Source organism: Pseudorca crassidens, chromosome 8 (assembly GCF_039906515.1).
Source record: "Pseudorca crassidens isolate mPseCra1 chromosome 8, mPseCra1.hap1, whole genome shotgun sequence".
Taxonomy (NCBI): Eukaryota; Metazoa; Chordata; class Mammalia; order Artiodactyla; family Delphinidae; genus Pseudorca; species Pseudorca crassidens.
Genome location: NC_090303.1, coordinates 3,796,984 through 3,811,336, shown reverse-complemented (window position 1 = coordinate 3,811,336; position 14,353 = coordinate 3,796,984). Strand labels below are relative to the sequence as shown.

The window sequence follows — 14,353 nt, the reverse complement described above, 5'->3', positions numbered from 1 at the left end:
ACTCCAAACAGCCAAGAACACGTAAGTCCTTGTTGACTCTTACGATTTAGCTCCAAAGCCTCTTCTCCTGGGTTTTTCTTTGCTGTTTTTGTCCTCAATGGTTAGACATGTCATATGTGGCAAAGCTGACCTCTCATTTTCTTAGACACACAGAGGGTCCACATTTGACTGGCTCTTACTGACCATTTAGTGTAACTCTCCATGGTGGAGAGGCAGCGACTGTGGCCCAAAGGAGTTCAGTGACGTACACAAGATGGCAGTTACTTAGGGCGCTTAGGGGAGCTTGGGTTTATTGTGTACTTTCCCTGCTCCAACCCTAGAATCAGCCATTTTCCCAAGGATCTCACAATGTCTTTTATTGGAGAGTGGCGTTTTAAACCAACATTTTGGAGCTAGACATGCTTCTGGCTGCTTGTGTGTCCCTGCTTCTAGGCCCTCCCAGCGGACAGAGCTAGGAATATCTGGGTGCATTTGAACCCGTGTGTATCCATATATCTACATATATTTCTGTATTCACTTTCTGCAATATATATATATATATATATATATATATAAAGGGATACCTCAGAGATATTATGGGTTCGGTTCCAGATCACAGCAATAAAAGTGAATACCACAGTAAAGCGAGTAACACAAATTTTTTGATTTCCCAGTGCATATAAAAATTATGTTTATACTAAACTGTAGTCTATTAATGTACAATGGCATTATGTCTAAAAATGTCCATACCTTAATTTAAAAATACTTTACTGCTAAAAAATGCTAACCGTAATCTAAGTCTTCAGCAAGCTGAAATCTTGTTGCACTAGTAACATTAAAGATCACTGATCACAGACCACCGTTACAAATATAATAATAATGAAAAAGTTTGAAATATTGTGAGAATGACCAAAATGTGACACAGAGATGCAAAGTGAGCAAATGCTGTTGGAAAAACGGCCCCGATAAACTTGCTCGAGGCAGGGTTGCCACAAACCTTCCATTTGTAAAAAACACAGAACCTGTGAAGCACAACAAAACGAAGTGTGCCTGTAAACATGAGTTCGTGGAGGCCCCCAAGTCTAATCAGCACCACGGGGCTCATTCTCCGCCTTCTCTGACAGTGTGAGACCTGCCTCTCACCATCTGCCAAAGATTTACTTTTTGTCACATGTAACAAAATGTGACAAAAAGGCACAAGTCACACTACATGTTCTTACATGGAGTATACATGTAAGAAGTTTAGAATTGCCAACCTGTTTCTTGGTGAGAAACACATTTACCAAGTAGAGTACAGATAGTACTTACATACAGTTCTTTTTGTCATTAGCCTTACAGTTCTGTGTCAAAATACTATTTCCAAGTGTATGAAGGTCCAAATTTAGGATCACTCCTGTTTTCCCCCATCCACTTAAATGTAGTTATGTCATTTGTTTGTAATACAGATGCACTTTTTACCTTCCGAATTCCATCCTGGATTTTCCCACCACCCTGGTATACCTTTCTCTCTCTTTCTCTATTTTTTACTTTGCATTCAGTACAGTTTGTTCTCTATGGTGTACATAGAGTTCTATGGGTTTGAGAAATACTGTCATGTGGCCAGCACCACAGAACCATATAGAACTGTTCCATCGTCCTAATGTTTGTTTACAGGCTCTTTGTCTTCAATGCTGTCCCCCTCTCCCAAATCCTGGTAGCCACTGATCTACTCCTACCCTTGTAGTTTTGCCTTTTCTAGAATGTCATATAAAAGGAATCATGCAGGGCTTCCCTGGTGGCGCAGTGGTTGAGAGTCCGCCTGCCGATGCAGGGGACACGGGTTCTTGCCCCGGTCCGGGAAGATCCCACATGCCGCGGAGCGGCTGGGCCCGTGAGCCATGGCCGCTGAGCCTGCGCATCCAGGGCCTGTGCTCTGTAACGGGAAAGGCCACAACAGTGAGAGGCCCGCGTACCGCAAAAAAAAAAAAGGAATCATGCAGTATGAGATCTTTTGGATCTGGCTGTTTTCATTGAGCAAAATGCTTTTTAGATTCATCCATATTGTTGTGTGTTGCATTTGTGCTTTTTCATTGTGTAGCTCTACTCTAGTATCTTTATCCAATACGTGTTTTTCCATTCACCTGTTGAAAGCAATCTTGGTTGTTTCTAGGTTTTGAAGATTATGATTAGAGCTGTTATGAGCATTCACATATAGGTTTTTCTTGCTAATGGGAGCAGCATTTACTAGGGGAAGGCTCCAAGGTGAGTGGATCCCGCAGGAGTTCTGAGATATGGCAGAACTGACTAGGACTTACAGCTTTTAGTTCAGTAGATGATTCATCATTAAAACAATAAATGCAATGGATGCATAGAAACTGGGTGAGCTATTTGCCATTTTACCACATGACCTGTAAATAGAAAGATGCTAATAAAGATTTTCTTTTCTTTTCTTTTCTTTTCTTTTTTTTTGGCTGTGACACGTGGCTTGTGGAATCTTAGTTCCTCAACCAGAGATTGAACCTGGGCCCATGGCAGTGAAAGGGCCTAACCTAACCACCATGGCAGTGGTTAGGTCGAGTTCCAACCACTGGACTGCCAGGGAATTCTCGCTAATAAAGTTTTTTTATTAGCACTCATGTAATATTAAGAGTTAGCACCAGCAATTTACATCTTTATTCTTTTAAAAGATATTTGAATGGGATTATCAACTATTCCAGCTTGCTGTGTTTATAAGGAACTTATATTTTGAATGTTTTAATCTTTGATTTAAATTATTACCATTCAATTTATACATTGGAATCTATTATTTTTATTGGGGTGTTTTATACCTTTGGTTAAACCATCTTTTAAATAATCTTTATCAAAACTTTAAATACTGATTTTAGAATATGGCTCAGTAAAATCAGTTTGCTGACACGACTCAATATTTTTCTCAATACTGTCATTACTTGCAATTCCAGATTCAACATTTAAACTTGATTATGGTTTTGCATATTTCCACTTAACTACACTTTTTTATTCTAAAAATTAAAAAAAATCCTTTTTTTAACATCTTTATCGCAGTATAATTGCTTTACAATGTTGTGTTAGTTTCTGCTGTATAACAAAGTGAATCAGCTATATGTATATATATATCCCCATATCCCCTCCCTCTTGCATCTTCCTCCCTATCCCACCCCTCTAGGTGGTCACAAAGCACCGAGCTGATCTCCCTGTGCTCCCAGCTGCTTCCCACTAGCTATCTATTTTACATTTGGTAGTGTACATATGTCAGTGCTACTGTCTCACTTCGTCCCAGCATACCCTTCCCGCTCCCCGTGTCCTCAAGTCCATTCTCTACATCTGCTGCCCCTAGGTTCCTTAGAACCATTTTTTTTTAAGATTCCATATATATCTGTTAGCATATGGTATTTGTTTTTCTGTTTCTGACTTACTTCACTCTGTATGAGAGATTCTAGGTCCATCCACCTCACAACTAATAACTCAATTTCGTTTCTTTTTATGGCTGAGTAATATTCCATTGTATATATGTGCCACATCTTTATCCATTCATCTGTCAATGGACACTTAGGTTGCTTCCATGTCCTGGCTATTGTAAATAGTGCTGCAATGAACATTGTGGTACAGGTCTCTTTTTGAATTATGGTTTTCTCAGCATATATGCCCAGTAGTGGGATTGCTGGGTAGTATGGTAGTTGTACTTTTAGTTTTTTAAGGAACCTCCATACTGTTCTCCAGAGTGGCTGTGTCAATTTACATTCCCATGAACAGTGCAAGAGGGTTCCCTTTACTCCACACCCTCTCCAGCATTTACTGTTTGCAGATTTTTTGATGATGGCCATTCTGACCGGTGTGAGGTGATACCTCATTGTAGTTTTGATTTGCATTTCTCTAATGATTAGTGATGTTGAGCATCCTTTCATGTGTTTGTTGGCAATCTGTATGTCTTCTTTGTAGAAATGTCTGTTGAGGTCTTCTGTCCATTTTTGGATTGGGTTCTTTGTTTTTTTGTTATTGAGCTGCTTGTATATTTTGGAGATTAATCCTTTGTCAGTTGCTTCATTTGCAAATATTTTCTCCAATTCTGAAGGCTGTCATTTCGTCTTGTTTATGGTTTCTTTTGCTATGCAAAAGTTTTTAAGTTTCATTAGGTCCCATTTGTTTGTTTCAATTTCCCGTAGTCTAGGAGGTGAGTCAAAAAGGATCTTGCTATGATTTATGTCATAGAGTGTTCTGCCTATGTTTTCTTCTAAGAGTTTTATAGTGTCTGGCCTTACATTAAGGTCGTTAATCCATTTTGAGTTCATTTTTGTTTATGGTGTTAGGGAGTGTTCTGATTTCATTCTTTTACATGTAGCTGTCCAGTATTGCCAGCACCACTTATGGAAGAGGCTGTCTTTTCTCCATTGTATATTCTTGCCTCCTTTATCAAAGACAAGGTGATCATATGTGCATGGGTTTATCTCTGGGCTTTCTATCCTGTTCCATTGATCTATATTTCTGTTTTTGTGCCAGTATCATACTGTCTTGATTACTGTAGCTTTGTAGTATAGTCTGAAGTCAGGGAGCCTGATTCCTCCAGCTCGTTTTTCTTTCTCAAGATTGTTTTGGCTATTCAGAGTCTTTTGTGTTTCCATACAAATTGTGAACTTTTTTGTTCTTGTTCTGTGAAAAATGCCATTGGTAGTTTGATCGGGATTGCATTGAATCTGTAGATTGTTTTGGGTAACATAGTCATTTTCACAATGTTGATTCTTCCAATCCAAGAACATGCTATATCTTTCCATCTGTTTGTATCATCTTTAATTTCTTTCATTAGTGTCTTATAGCTTTCTGCATAGAGGTCTTTTTTCTCCTTAGGCAGGTTTATGCCTAGGTATTTTATTCTTTTTGTTGCAATGATAAATAGGAGTGTTTCCTAATTACTCTTTCAGATTTTTCATCATTAGCGTATAGGAATGCAAGAGATTTCTGTGCATTAATTTTGTATCCTACAACTTTACCAAATTCATTGATTAGCTCTAGTAGTTTTCTGGTACCATCTTTAGGATTCTGTATGTATAGTAACATGTTATCTGCAAACAGTGACAGTTTTCTTCTCCTTTTCCAACTTGGATTCCTTTTATTTATTTTTCTTCTCTGATTGCTGTGGCTAAAACTTCCAAAACTAAGTTGAATAATAGAGGTGAGAATGGACAGCCTTGTCTTGTTCCTGATCTTAGTGGAAATGGTTTCAATTGTTCACCATTGAGAGCAATGTTGGCTGTGGGTTTGTCATATATGGCCTTTATTATGTTGAGATAAGTTCCCTCTATGCCTACTTTCTGGAGGGTTTTATCATTAATGGGTGTTGAATTTTTTTTTTTTTTTTGCGGTACGTGGGCCTCTCACTGCTGTGGCCTCTCCCGTTGCAGAGCACAGGCTCTGGACCTGCAGGCTCAGTGGCCATGGCTCACAGGCCTAGCTGCTCCGCGGCATGTGGGATCTTCCTGGACTGGGGCACAAACCCGTGTCCCCTGCATTGGCAGGCAGACTCTCAACCACTGCTCCACCAGGGAAACCTGGGTGTTGAATTTTGTCAAAAACTTTTTCTGCATCTGTTGAGATGATCATATGGTTTTTCTCCTTCTATTTGTCAATATGGTGTATCACGTTGATTGATTTGGGTATATTGAAGAATCCTTGCATTCCTGGGATAAACTCCACTTGATCATGGTGTATGATCCTTTTAATGTGCTGTTTGATTGTGTTTGCTAGTATTTTGTTGAGGACTTTTGCATTTATGTTCATCAGTATTACTGGCCTATAGTTTTCTTTTTTTGTGACATCTTTTTCTAGTTTTGGTATCAGGGTGATGGTGGCCTCGTAGAATGAGCTTGGGAGTGTTCCTCCCTGTGCTATATTTGGGAAGAGTTTGAGAAGGATAGGTGTTAGCTCTTCTCTAAATGTTTGATAGAATTCCCCTGAGAAGCCATCTGGTCCTGGGCTTTTGTTTGTTGGAAGAGTTTTAATCACAGTTTCAATTTCAGTGCTTGTGATTGGTCTGTTCATATTTTCTATTTCTTCCTGGTTCAGTCTTGGAAGGTTGTGTTTTTCTAAGAATTTGTCCATTTCTTCCAGGTTGTCCATTTTATTGGCATAGAGTTGCTTGTAGTAATCTCTCATGATCCCTGTACTTCTGCAGTGTCAGTTGTTACTTCTTTTTCATTTCTAATTCTATTGATTTGAGTCTTCTCCCTTTTTTCTTGATAAGTCTGGCTAATGGTTTATCAATTTTGTTTATCTTCTCAAAGAACCACTTTTAGTTTTATTGATCTTTACTATTGTTTCCTTCATTTGTTTTTCATATCTTTCTGATCTGTTCTTTATGATTTCTTTCCTACTGCTAACTTTGGGTTTTTTTTCTTTCTTTCTTTCTCTAATTGCTTTAGGTGTAAGGTTAGGTTGTTTATTTGAGATGTTTCTTGTTTCTTGAGGGAGGATTGTATTGCTATAAACTTCCCTCTTAGAACTGCTTTTGCTGCATCCCATAGGTTTTGGGTTGCTGTGTTCTGATTGTCAGTTGTTTCTAGGTATTCTTTGATTTCCTCTTTGATTTCCTCAGTGATCTCTTGGTTATTTAGTACCATATTGTTTAGCTCTCCATGTGCTTGTACTTTTTACAGTATTTTTCCTGTAATTGATATCTAGTCTCATAGTGTTGTGGTAAGAAAAGGTACTTGATAAATTTTCATTTTCTTAAATTTACCAAGGCTTGATTTGTGACACAAGATATGATCTATCCTTCAGAATGTTCCATGAGCATTTGAGAAGAAAGTGTATTCTGTTGATTTTGGATGGAATGTCCTATAAATATCAATTAAGTCCATCTTGTTTAATGTGTCCTTTAAAGCTTGTGTTTCCTTATTTATTTTCATTTTGGATGATCTGTCCACTGGTGAAAGTAGGGTGTTAAAGTCCCCTACTATTATTGTATTACTGTTGATTTCCCCTTTTACAACTGTTAGCATTTGGCTTATGTATTGAAGTTCTCTTATTTTGGGTGCATAAATATTTACAATTGTTATATCTTCTTCTTGGATTGATCGCTTGATCATTATGTAGTGTCCTTCTTTGTCTCTTGTAATAGTCTTCATTTTAAAGTCTATTTTGTCTGATATAAGTATTGCTACTCCAGATTTCTTTTGATTTCCATGTACATGGAATATCTTTTTCCATCCCCTCACTTTTGGTCTGTATGTGTCCCTAGGTCTGAAGTGGGTCTCTTGTAGACAGCATATATATGGGTCTTGTTTTTGTATCCATTCAGCCAGTCTGTGTCTTTTATTTGGAGCATTTAATCCATTTACATTTAAGATAATTATCGATATGTATGTTCCTTTTACCATTTTTTTGATTGTTTTGGGTTTGTTTTTGTAGGTCTTTTCCTTCTCTTGTATTTCCTGCCTAGAGAAGTTCCCTTAGCATCTGTTGTAAATCTGATTTGGTGGTGCTGAATTCTCTTTACTGTAAAGATAATTGTCTTTAAAGGTTTTAATTTCTCTGTCAAATCTGAATGAGATCCTTGCTGGGTAGAGTAATCTTGGTTGTAGGTTTTCACCTTTCATCATTTTAAATATGTCCTGCCAGTCCCTTCTGGCTTGCAGATTTTCTGATGAAAGATCAGCTGTTAACCTTATGGTGATTCCCTTGTATGTTATTTGCTGTTTTTCCGTTGCTTCTTTTAATATTTTTTCTGTGTATTTAATTTTTGATAGTTTGATTAATGTGTGTTTTATTATTTTTCTCTTTGGATTTATCCTGTATGGGATTCTCTGTGTTTACTGGACTTGATAGACTATTTCCTTTCCCATATTAGGGAAGCTTTCAACTACAATTCCTTCAAATATTTTCTCAGTGTCTTTCTTTTTCTATTGTTCTTCTGGGACCCTATAATTGGAATGTTGCTGTGTTTAATGTTGTCCCAGAGGTCTCTGAGACTGTCTTCAATTATTTTCATTCTTTTTTCTTTATTCTGCTCTGAGGTAGTTATTTCCATTTTATCTTCCAGGTCACTTATCGGTTCTTCTGCCTCAGTTATTCTGCTATTGATTCCTTCTAGAGAATTTTTAATTTCAATTATTGAGTTTCTCATAATTATTTGTTTGCTCTTTGGTTCTTCTAGGTCCTTGTTAAATGTTTCTTGTATTTTCTCCATTCTATTTCCAGGATTTTGGAATATCTTTACTATCATCACTCTGAATTCTTTTTCAGGTAGACTGCCTATTTCCTCTTCATTTGTTTGGTCTTGTGGGTTTTTACTTTGCTCCTTTATCTGCTGTGTATTTCTCTGTCTTCTCATTTTGCTTAACTTACTGTGGTTGGGGGTCTCCTTTTTGCAGGCTTCAGGTTCATAGTTCCCATTGTTTTTGGTGTCCACCCCCAGTGGGTGAGGTTGGTTCAGTGGATTGTGTAGGCTTCCTGGTGGAGGGGACTGGTGACTGTGTTCTGGTGGATGAGGCTGGATCTTGTCTTTCTGGTGGGCAGAACTGTGCCCAGTAGTGTGTTTTGGGGTGTCTGTGAATTTATTATCATTTTAGGCACCCTCTATGCTAATGGATGGGTTTGTGTTCCTATCTTGCTACTTGTTTGGCATGGGGTGTCCAGCACTGGAGCTTGCTGGTGATTGAGTGGAGCTGTTCTTAGCATTGAGATGGAGATCTCTGTGAGAGCTCTCACTGATTGATATTACATGGGGCTGGGAGGTCTCTGGTGGTCCAATGTCCTGAACTCAGCTCTCCCACCTCAGAGGCCCAGGCCTGATAGCCAGCCAGATCATCAAGACCCTGTCAGCCACACGGCTCAGAAGAAAAGGGAGAAAAAAAAGAGAGAATGAAAAAATAATAAAAATAAAATATTATTTTAAAAATAATAAAAAATTTAAAAAGTAATTTAAAAAATGAAGAGAGCATCCAAACCAATAAACAAATCCACCAATGATAACAAGTGCTAAGAACTATACTGAGATAAACGTAAAAGTCAGAAAGAAAAGAGTTGCAGACAGCAAACCCCAAGTCTACTGTTGCTCCCAAAGTCTACCACCTCAATTCTGGGATGATTCTTTGTCTATTCAGGTATTCCACAGATGCAGCATACCTCAAGTCGATTGTGGAGATTTAATCAGCTGCTCCTGAGGCTGCTGGGAGAGATTTCCCTTTCCCTTCTTTGTTCGCACAGCTCTTGGGGTTCAGCTTTGGATTTGGCCCCTCCTCTGCATGTAGGTTGCCCTCTGGCATCTTTTCTTTGCCCAGACAGGAGGGGGTTAAAGGAGCGGCTGATTAGGGGGCTCTGGATCACTCAGGCCAGGGGGAGGGATGGGTACGTAATGCGGGGCGAGCCTGCGGTGGCAGAGGCCAGCGTGACGTTGCAACAGCCTGAGGCATGCCATGTGTTCTTCGGGGGAAATTGTCCCTGGATTATGAGACTCTGGCAGTGATGGGCCGCACAGGCTCCCAGGAGGGGAGATGTGGATAGTGACCTGTGCTTGCACACAGGCTTCTTGGTGGCTGTAGCAGCGGTCTTAGCGTTTCATGCCCGTCTCTGGTGTCTGCACTGATAGCCGTGATTCGTGCCTGTCTCTGGAGCTCATCTAGGTGGTGTTCTGAAGCCCCTCTCCTCATGCACCCTGAAAAAATTGACTCTTAGGCAGTTCCAGACTTTTCCCCAGACTCCCTCCTGTCTGGCTGTGGTGCACTAGCCCCCTTCAGGCTGTGTTCACGCAGCCAAACCCAGTCCTTTCCCCGGGGTCTGACTTCTGAAGCTCAAGCCTCAGCTCCCAGCCCCCACCAGCCCCGGCAGGTGAGCAGACAAGCCTCTCAGGCTGGTGAGTGCTGGTCGGCACCGATCCTCTGTGCGGGAGTCTCTCCACTTTGCCCTCTGCACCCCTGTTGCTGCGCTCTCCTCCATGGCTCCAAAGCTTCCCCCTGCTGCCCACCCTCTGTCTTCACAAGTGAAGGGGCTTCCTAGTGTGTGGAAACTTTTCCTCCTTCACAGCTCCCTCCCAGTGGTGCAGATCCCGTCCCTATTCTTTTGTCTTTGCTTTTTCTTTTGTCCTATCCAGGTACGTGGGTAGGGCAAAAGAGAAAATGTATGTGGGGAGTTTCTTGCCTTTTGGGAGGTTTGAGTTCTTCTGCCAGCATTCAGTAGGTGTTCTGTAGGAGTTGTTCCACATGTAGATATATTTTTGATGTATTTGTGGGGAGGAAGTCTTACTCCTCTGCCATCTTGAAGGTCCTCCAAAAAAATCCTTCTTTAAAGGGCAATTTATGCTGGTTTTATTGAAGTGCTACATACAATTGTTAAACATTTGGAAAATGTCACCTTTGATATTATTTTTCCATAACTTAAATTTATTAATAACTTATTAATTTTGCTGACTAAGGCCTAAAATCTCCCATACTTTGCTTTGCAATTAATGATGGATTAGGTAAATATAAAATTAAATGTACAGGATTAAAAACCCTCCCATTGAGGTGATGATCAAATTGACCATCATCAAACCAGAACATCATATGAAACTCCAGGGAACAAAAGATGGGATTATCTCACTGTGGACGCATGCATTCTTCTTATGCATTATCTGTCTGTCTCACACTATTCTTCATAACCGGCCACAGTATTTGTTGCAAAATACACATATCTGGGGCTTCCCTGGTGGCGCAGTGGTTGAGAGTCCACCTGCCGATGCAGGGGACACGGGTTCGTGCCCCGGTCCGGGAAGATCCCACATGCCGCGGAGCGGCTGGGCCTGTGAGCCATGGCCACTGAGCCAGCACGTCCGGAGCCTGTGCTCCATGACGAGAGAGGCCACGACAGTGAGATGCCCACATAACGCAAAAAAAAAAAAAAAAAAAAAAAAAAAAAATACACATATCTGTTTAAAGTTCCATGTGATTCATTCTTATGTTTTCTATTCTATTTAATTTTCACAAAATGCTGGTTGTGACTCTCCACTAATGGGTTGCAGGCTACAAATCACTCATTAGTCTGCTCAGCAGTCTACTCACTAAACTGGGACAGGACAACTGCCGAGCCATGCTGAGAAATGGGTCCCTGGCTCAGATCATAAGTGAGAATCGACTTCAAATGTTTTAAAGAGATAAATATGAAAATAAAATCTTTAATTATTTTTAGGAAAAAAAGTAAATGAAGGATAATATCCTTTTTACTTCTGGATAGAGAAAGATCTATTAAAAATTCCACAAATATAACAAGGTATGGAGGTAAATATTGATGAATTCAGTTATATTAAAACTTTGAACTTCAGTTCAGCAAAGGGCACTATAAAATAGAAAAGTCACAGCCTAGAAGGAGATATGCATATTGCCAATAAAGGATTTTAATCCAGAATAATAGACTTAAAAATTTGTATAATCAATCAGTAAAAGACAAAATATATGAACAAGTAAGTTATACATGTGAACATGCAGTAAGTTACAACTTACAAAAAAAGTGGTTATTAGTAACCAGGTAAATGTTAAAATTATAATGAAGTACAATTTCATGCTTCTAAAATTAGAATTTTTCTAATTTGAAAATTCCAAATGCTGGCCACAAAGTTCAGTAGTGGGAATTCAAGCATTGCTGATGGTTGGTCCATTGGTAAAACTCATTTGGAGAATAACGTAGCAATATTTAGAACATAAAGAAGTTTACACCTCTTGATGTAGCAATTGTACACGTAAGGATGTCTATATAAAACCCAGAAATAGCTTTATGCTTTATAAAGATATGGGGATATTGTTTCCAACTCCAACAGAAATAAGACAAAAAATTAAGTTATGAGAACAGATGAATAAATTGTGGTATAACGATTCAATGGAAGACTATGCGTCAGAGAAAATGAACACCTAGAGATGCCAGCATGAGTCTCACAAACACAGTACTGAACAAAAATGTTAAGTTGTATGAATATACATTTGATACCACTTATAAACATGGAACACTTATTTACCACTTGTAAACATGGAGCAAAATTCCACATCTTGGTTAAGAATAACACACATGGGGCTTCCCTGGTGGCGCCGTGGTTGGGAGTCCGCCTGCCGATGCAGGGGACACGGGTTTGCGCCCCGGTCCGGGAGGATCCCACATGCCGCGGAGCGGCTGGGCCCGTGAGCCATGGCCGCTGAGCCTGCGCGTCCGGAGCCTGTGCTCCGCAACCGGAGAGGCCCGCGTACCGCAAAAACAAACAAACAAACAAACAAACAAACAAAAGAATAACACACATGTTTTAAGGGTGCATGAAAATGTGAAACTTCACAGCTGGAATAATGGTCATCCCTTAGGAAGGCACATGTGCTTAGAGAGAAGTACGTCGGGGCTTCTGTGGTGTTAGTAACGGTTTGTTTTTATAGTTGGGAAGTAGACACGCAGATTATATCATATTTTTATTTTACATTTTTATATAGGAATTATTCAAAGATAAATTTAAAAAATAAAAACAGAGATGATGGCTGTATTGTGGGTCAAAAGAAGAAAAAAGAGACAAAATAGTGACATTTTCAAAGACAGAAACACCAAACTTTATAGACTAAATGCACAAAATTACCTATGTGGAAAGATTAGTAATAAATCATTGTTTCTAGCATTAATAGAACTCAAAATAACTATATGATACAAAAGTTGATAGAAGATAATTCATAATCCCTTGAAGTCCATGCATTTTACAACATTATAATTTTTCATATCAAGTGACATATAAAACACTCTTTATTTTTAAATGGTTGTGGTATATTTGATAGTCTAAATTTTAAGAAGGGTTAAGAGAAAACAAGAGAAAGCTGGCAACACTGAGTGACTGAACTGGGATTTGTGTTCTCTTTCCAGCCACAGGGACGAAGTCTGAGGGCCTCTGGGATGCTCTCCGGAGGACACGCCCCTCACCCATGGGCTAGAGCCTCTGATTCTTATGATAAATATGTGACGGCAAAAGGTCTACTGATGAGAACATTAGGAGATAAAACTTACAAATTGACTGGTTTGACTGGTGCCAAGAAAGATCTTGTTTGAAATCTGTCCCATAGTCCACCAACCATCTAAAATCACCATCAAAATGAATGACAAGTATTTAACCAAGTTAGTGTAATTTCTAGTATTTAAGTTCCAATTACTGTAATCTCTAGTATATATGTTCTAAGTTACTGTAATTTCTAGTATACAAGCTTCAGTCCTCTCGTATCACAGGCAAGAGCCCCAGTCACCCAATGGAAAGCACTTCCCGAGCACCCTTAGTCACTCCAGGGGTTGCTCCAGAGCCACTCCTGATCTCTGCTCTGCTTGCAGACCCTCAGGGTCAGTTTGTTTTCTCACAGCTGGAATCTGCCTCGTTAGCCACCTCCTTTGGGCTGAAGCCCTTGTGAAAGGTCTGGTTTGGATTTTCATCCCAAGACTGTGCTTTCTTGGCTCCCCCTTAGCCCATGCTCCACAGCCCCAGGCTAGTCTCCCCCACCCAGAGCTGTCATCTTAGACCATCATCTCGCCAGGAAGGACTTTGGATACAAGTATAATTCAACACTAAACAATATGTAATAAAAGACCAATTTTCACAAGGTATAAAAATATTTTAAAGGAGTTGAGAGATTCTTAAAAATAGTTATAGGAATCCAGACACATTTTTGGTCCTTTAATTGGTTTTAATTTCTGTGCACAAATCCTGTGCTGAGATTTTATATTAAAACTGTATTTTTCCTCTCTAATTATCATTTTTCTCTGTAAAAGCTGAAGTTTTTCAAGATACTGTGGGCTTCTTAACCTGTAGTTCACAAACCTCTTAGGAGTCCATGTTTAGAACTGTATTTCAATATAATTGATTTCCTTTTTAGTTTTGTGTACTTTGATGTATTAAAAAACTTCGTTATGAGAGGTGATCACTGACCTGAGTTATTGCTGGCAATCCTTCATATCTTTTCAGTGTAAAACACTGTGAGATAGGGTCAGCAGCTTTTTCCACTGTTGTTTCTTCTGGATCAAGTTTTGGTGGTAGCATCTTGTCCCAAGGAACCATTTCATAAGCCCTATGAAATTATTAAATAATACATTTTATGAAAAATACATATTCAGTTGGCATAGTTCTTAACAGTAGCATATTCTGTGGTAGGAAGAATTCTAAATTGCCCCCCAAGATTCCTGCCCCTGGCGTACATACTGTATGTAGTCACCTCCCCTCAAGTGTGGGCAGAGCAAATGTATATGGTAGGGTATCACGCCTATGATAGTTTATATGGCAACTTTATATGGCAAAAAGGGATTGTGCACAGATAATTAAGGTCCCTAATCAGTTGAATTTGAGTTACTCAAAAAAAAAATAAATAAAAGGCAGATTATCCTAAGTGGTTCTGACCTAAACAGGTGACCC

General features: G+C 39.3%; 1 protein-coding gene across 1 annotated transcript in view; it reads right to left on the bottom strand.

Moving 5' to 3' along the window:
• The window catches only part of SPMIP7 (sperm microtubule inner protein 7), a 56,816-nt gene that overhangs the window by 16,348 nt on the left and 26,115 nt on the right, over positions 1 to 14,353 (bottom strand). The window contains exons 4-5 of the mRNA XM_067745514.1: positions 13,874 to 14,012; positions 12,967 to 13,034 (exon numbers count right to left, since the gene is read on the bottom strand). Coding sequence (XP_067601615.1) covers positions 12,967 to 13,034; positions 13,874 to 14,012 — 207 coding nt within the window. The remainder of the gene's footprint in view (positions 1 to 12,966; positions 13,035 to 13,873; positions 14,013 to 14,353) is intronic.